This window comes from Crocodylus porosus, unplaced genomic scaffold (assembly GCF_001723895.1).
Source record: "Crocodylus porosus isolate Cpor-Errol unplaced genomic scaffold, CroPor_comp1, whole genome shotgun sequence".
Classification (NCBI taxonomy): Eukaryota; Metazoa; Chordata; order Crocodylia; family Crocodylidae; genus Crocodylus; species Crocodylus porosus.
In genome coordinates, this window is record NW_017728907.1 from 10326795 (window position 1) to 10332794 (window position 6000).

Consider the following 6000-nt stretch of genomic DNA (forward strand, 5'->3'; position numbering starts at 1 on the left):
GTGATCTGCAGCTCTTCTGCTGTTTCAGTCCTCTCTCCCCACTCAGAGCTCCCAGTGTGGGCAGAGTCAGTGGTAAAGAACCCCACGGGGTTAGCAGGTGGGCACGGGACCTGGATGTTTCAGGAGGTTCCCCAAGGTAGCTGACTACCCATGAGCTGGCACTTTAACTGCTCTACCTGAGAGTGGCCTTGTGCACGGTAACTGGTGGAGTTTGTGAGAGGGGATGTGAGAAAACCAGGAGACTTGCAGGGCATCCCCTTTCTTCAGTCACTCCTAAAGGCTCCAGCATGGCCAGAAGCTCCATGACTGAGCTGCTCCACCAGGCTGGTCAGGCTCCTGAGAGGCGAAGACCCGCTGGGGTCACATGCTGCTCAGATTCCCTGACAGGTCTGGAGGGGGAACAGAGGGCAGCTAATCCTGGCACAGAAAAGCAGTTCTCCCTCTCTTAACTGGGCTCATTAAAAGGGGTTTAGCAATGCCTGGCTCCAATCCAGCTGCCAGGGAGTGGGAGTGGGTCTGCCCTGACGTGACCCAAGCAAGGCCTCCTTCTCCTGAAGGGGCAGACTGCTGGCAGCCAGTCCTGAGAAGTGAATGCGAGGCTTGGAGCTCACAGGCTCTCACCCTTCCCACTCACTCTTTGGCTCTGACCAGAGACAATGGGATTCTGCTAGAAACTTGGGAGGCGAGTCCTTTCCTTGGGCTCTGTACCGATCCAAAAACCAAGTTAGCCTTGCTGTGGGGGGAAGTTCCCATTTGCCCTTGCTGTCATGCTCTGGGCTCAGTAGTCTCCAGAACAGTGTCACACAGGGTAGGAGCTGGGACGGGATGGATGCCATGTGCTGGCATTGACTAGGTGTTCAGGGTATACGAGTGCACCCTGCAGAGGGGTGTGCTCTGCACAGCCTTGCTTTGCAAAGAAGCTGCCAAGATTCCCCTCTCTCCACCCATAGCAAAAAGCCAATAATGCCATGGATAGACAAATTGTTTGCTGACCAATACCTTTCATCTGCAGCTCAGAAAATGAAATGTCTTCTTGGGTTCAGATGGGCAGTGGTGTCACAACATACCAAGAGAATGCAGCCAACAGTGTCTAGAAGGGGCATCTGAAACCCCGTCCCCTCTTCAGAGGACTCTGGATCTGAGAACAACTTCATAGGGAGGGACTGGACTGGACACTTAAGAAGCTTTTTAGTGAGACAGACTGGACCCTGCAGCCAAGACACAAGCAAGCCTTTCTGCTGGCTCAGCAGGACTCCCATAACTGGGCCCTGTAACTGCTGGTTCTGCCTTCACATCCCTCTGTGCTGATATGATGCAAGAAGACTTATAGCCCAGGGATCATGGATTGGGAGGCCCAGATGGAGCAGACTATGTACTGCTCACAAATACATGGCTGGACTAAAATACAGTCTCCTGGCAACCCAGCGGGAGCTGGGAGCAAGTTCTCTCTTGCCCTAACAGAGAATTGAGAGGCAGTGTTGCTAGACCTGCAAGGGAGGCAGTTCTGCTGGGGAAACTGGCTTCTGAACATCCAGGTTTTGCACACAGAAGAATACTCCACTGAGTTCTATGTATGAGGCTCCCATGAGCTGCAGGGCAAGGCTCAGGGCAGCTGCATGCCACCAGGTCACTGGGTGGGCAGCCTGTCAGAATTCGTGAGAGTTGCAAGCCCCAGATTGCTAGGTGGCCTGTGTGTCAGTCCCAGCCCTACTTCCTGTGCCCAGGGCATTGTATCAACTACATGTCAGAGCACACAGGATCTGCCCGCCCCCATGGTCACTGAAGGATGCATGTCAGAGCTCGCTGGAACTTCTTGCCACCTGCAGATGGCCCTACCTGTAGATAGGATCGTGCATCACCAACATCTTGCTCTCATCCCAGGTCCACTCTTTTTTCTGCAAGGAATGAAGCTGTAAATAAGTTAGATGTTGTCCAAAGGCCCACAAATTCCAAAGGTCCAGGAAGTGGACTTCAAAGCCACACCATCCCCCCTGCCAGGGCCACCCTTCCTGGGTGCCAGGAAGGATACACAGGCAGAAACAGCCTGAGACTAATGGGATTACATCAAAAAGTCAATGGGAGTACACAATTCACTCCCCCAGGGAACTGAGAGGCAAGCAGGCAGGAGGTGCCACTGCAGAACCAGGCATCTGCTGAGACAGGGCACTCAAGCCCCAACTTATCCCTGGGGCAGCCTCAGAGACGGATTAGTTCCTTCCACAGAATCCCTGGAGCAAGGCAGTTAGACAAAGAGGACCTAGTGATCAGACTGTGCTGCGAGGCAGGACATGGACAAGGGAGGGGGTAAACCATCCGTCTCTCTGACTATGCCTCTGACCCAGGGCATCCTGTTGGAGGATATAGTATGCAAGGCTGCGTGGTCTGGATCACTGCTCCAACTAACAGCACTGGCCACCAGTGAAATGAGTTCAATGGTTCTCAACCTTGCTCCTAGCAGATGTCAATGCCCAGCACAAAGCTCATCACCTGCTCAGGCCCTCCTAGCCTTCTTCCCCTCTGGAGTCCCCAGTGTTCTTATCCCCTTGCTTAAGGTGGCCAAGAGAGACAGAAATGGCAGAAAACATTTTTGCTGAAGCAAGATCTTTCCCTCAAGTAGTTGGTGACAGGGTTAATTTAGAGCTGGCTGCTCTTAGCCTGCTCAGCAGATTAACAGAGGGCTGGACTGTCCGCTGTCTGGCAGACACCCGCAGGGACTGACCTTTCAGAGCAGCCCAACCTTTATGCCCAATTACCGACCACCCTCTCCATCCTGCCTTCCTCTCGCCTTTGATCTTCATTTGCCCTTCTACACAGCATTTGAATGGTTGCCAGACTCATTATCCCCTCGGCAGTGCTCTTGTCCTGCTCAGCAATTTATTGTTCTCCCCTACTCTGTTCCTTGCCCTCTTGTGGCCAGCACCTCAGGAGTTGTGAGCATCCCTGGGGCCCAGTCTGGCCCCCAAAGCCCATTAGGTCTTTCAGAGGCAATCCAAAGGCAGGGAGGAGGGGTGGGAAATGATAAATATTAGTGCTTATAGAACTGAGAGGCTGATCATGCTTCTGAGAGCCAGGCAGGTCACTGGGCCAGCTGCCAGCATCCAGCTCTGCTGATGCACCCAACTTCTGAACTGATTTAGCCCTGGGCTCCACACACCTACAGCTCTGCCCATGCCCCTAAGTTACAGCCCCCCAACTATCCCAAAGTAACCTTCTAAGTTAGCCTTATTCAGGCTGTGAGGAAGACTAATCCTGTGGAACTGGGGATGCACCAACACGCCTGTGCAGCTTGGTCTATATCCTCTCGAACTAATGCTTACCTAACCTGGACTTAGTAACTTCCAGTGATGAAGACTGTGCAACCTATTTGCAAGGCTTCACTATTCTCCTCGTCAAAAGGTTTCTCCTCATGTCTAGCCTAGATCATCCCTGCTACAATTTAAACCTTTTATTGCTTGTCCTGTCTTGTCAAAGACATTGAGGACAACTGATCACCATTTTATAACATTTTTTTTAAGTCTAATGTCAAATCCTCTCTCAGCCTCCTCTCCTCTAGACTACAAAGTCCTGATCAGTATGGAGAATATCTTTGCTTTTACCAACAGGCTGTGTCAGATTTCTTTATCATCATTCATCTGTATTCCCATCACATATTAGCGTCCCGCTGTTGTAGAGAACAAAGATGTGCACCTCCTCTGACATGGCAGTAATGCCAGAGATGTTTCCAGCCCTTTGCTAGGGGAGGATGCTGCTGGCTTGTGCAGAGGAGACATAGTCTAGCTCTCCAGTGCCCGGTAGGTCTGCAGGGAGTCTGCTCCAAACCTGCCATTCAGGGGATGCAGCTGTGGTACAAGGCCGTAAGACATCTGGAAGTGAGGATCTCCAGGTGAGGATCTCCAATTGCCAGATAAGGTCCCCAAGGTACTACCTGCCTCAGCCATGGCTATGCAGGATGGGCTGAACCTGCACCACTCAAGGCAGTGCCCATGCTTCCCAGTTTATTTTCTTTCCATCTCAAATTCTGAGCCACTGGCACAAGGATCTTCCCTGCAGAGAGGCCCCTTTCCATGTACAGCTGGAAGCAGTAGCAAAGATTGCACACACAGACCCCCACCACCCTCCAGGGCTTTGCTGAGGGTCACCCTGAGAGTGATATCATCCTATGGGATGCTTCAGACTTAAGCACTCCTGTTCTCAATGATCACTGTCCAGCTGGGGAAGGGACACAGCATGGGGGCTAGGAAAAGGTGACCTCTGCCCTATGAGGTTGTCATGCAAAAAAAAAGAGGGTAATGGGCAGGTTTAATTTTAACTTGCTTTCTCATCACCATTAAATGTCAATTATCACTGTGGAATTCCAGGTGGCAGAGCACTCTAGAGATGGAGCACAGCAGACTGAGCACACCTATAGCCATGATCCTGTCTGGGCCACTGGCTGGAGAAACAGCCCTTTCTTTTTTCTATCACAGGGTGGTTGGTACCAGATCATGACAGTGATGAGGCAGCTACACAATCATTCCATCCTGGAGGACCCCACAGCACTTCCCACTTGGGCTAATAGGTGCAACACCCAATTCCCTGAACATTGGCCTTGTGTAGGGGGGAAAGGCAGCAGTTTTAACAGCCTCCTGTAGCCCCACAACAACACTATACAGCAGACACTGCAGATGGTAACTTCCATAGCTGAAGTCACAGAAGTGCTGCTGATTGCAGTGTTAAGGAGAGGGAATTAACAGAACTAAGGTGAGAGCAGCTACAGAGTGGGGCCCAGTTCTACCTCCCATACTCCACGAGTAGCATCCCTCAGCTCAGCAGAACTATGCAAGGAGTATGGTCCTGCTCAGGGTGCATGAGGGTTGCAGAACCTGGCCCTTATTTTGGATGCTTCTACTGCAACACAGCAAAACAGGTGGCAAGGGATTAATTAGGGAACCTGAGGAAGAGAGAGAAAAATGACATCTGTGCCCAGCCCCTGATCCAGTCTGGGTGGAATGCCACGGCATTCCAGTTTGATTGGATGTGCTGGAAAGGATGAGACACCCCCAGCTTTCTGGGCACATGCCCTGCTCAGCACAGAGGAGGGACTTTTATGAAGAATAATAATGTGAGGCATCCCTAGATCCAAACAAAATGGGCCCCAAATAAAATGACTTTTAATTCCACTCCATGAATTCAGAGGGTGACAACAGTAGCGCTAGGATGAAGTTGTGCAACTCTGAGCCATCGGCTTGGTCATTGCACTAGCTGAGGTGTCCACGGAAGATGGGACAACCTCATGCATAGGGGTCTCTGCTGCTATTGGTGCCATGCTGGGATCCCACCAGTTTCACATAAAATAGCAGATGGGTATCTGTACTGAGATGTGAGAACCATGCTCAACAAAATGAAAGCCTAATGCTTGTAACCATGCTCACAGCTTCCAGTGAGCCAGTTCAGAAAACTTCAAATACAGAGAGTGAAAAGTAGGTTCATGACCACTCTAAAACAGAGGAGAAACCATCCATGGGGCAAACTCAGGGCTATGATCACCCCAACAAGAAGGTCAAACTCTCACTCCTGTTTCCTTGTTTAAGCAGCTGCAGAGCAACCAGAAGCTGCCATCGAGTGCAGTGGGATATGGTCGGGCTTGCCATTTGAAACCATTTGCTGCTGTCCCTCTCTGTATTATATCTAAATGTAAGCCCCACCTCACCCCACATACAGGCCCTGAAGACCCAGAGACTCAGCCCAGAGCTCGACAGGCAGGTGGGCTTACTTTTGACTGCAAAACCCTTGCCACTCCCACCAATACATCAGTCCGATATTAAACCAGCACCGATATAAAGAAAATTGACTATATCAGAAATTGGCCTGATGTGGCCGATAATTTGGACAATAAATGCCCGTGCATGCACGCAGTCTCTGCACAGCACACAGGCAACGAGGAGCACAGCCTGGCGGCTTGTAGAGCTGTGTGCAGCTGGTAAGTCTGTTGTGGTGGAAGTTGCAAGGGGAGGGAAGGGC

General features: G+C 51.2%; 1 protein-coding gene across 3 annotated transcripts in view; it reads right to left on the reverse strand.

Moving 5' to 3' along the window:
• Positions 1-6000, reverse strand: part of NOS1AP (nitric oxide synthase 1 adaptor protein) — a 140105-nt gene that overhangs the window by 37658 nt on the left and 96447 nt on the right. For 2 of the 3 annotated variants that reach the window (XM_019530725.1, XM_019530727.1), the window contains exon 4: positions 1837-1910. In XM_019530725.1, the coding sequence (XP_019386270.1) occupies positions 1837-1910 (74 nt within the window). The remainder of the gene's footprint in view (positions 1-1836; positions 1911-6000) is intronic. The other variant, XM_019530726.1, reaches the window with a different exon arrangement.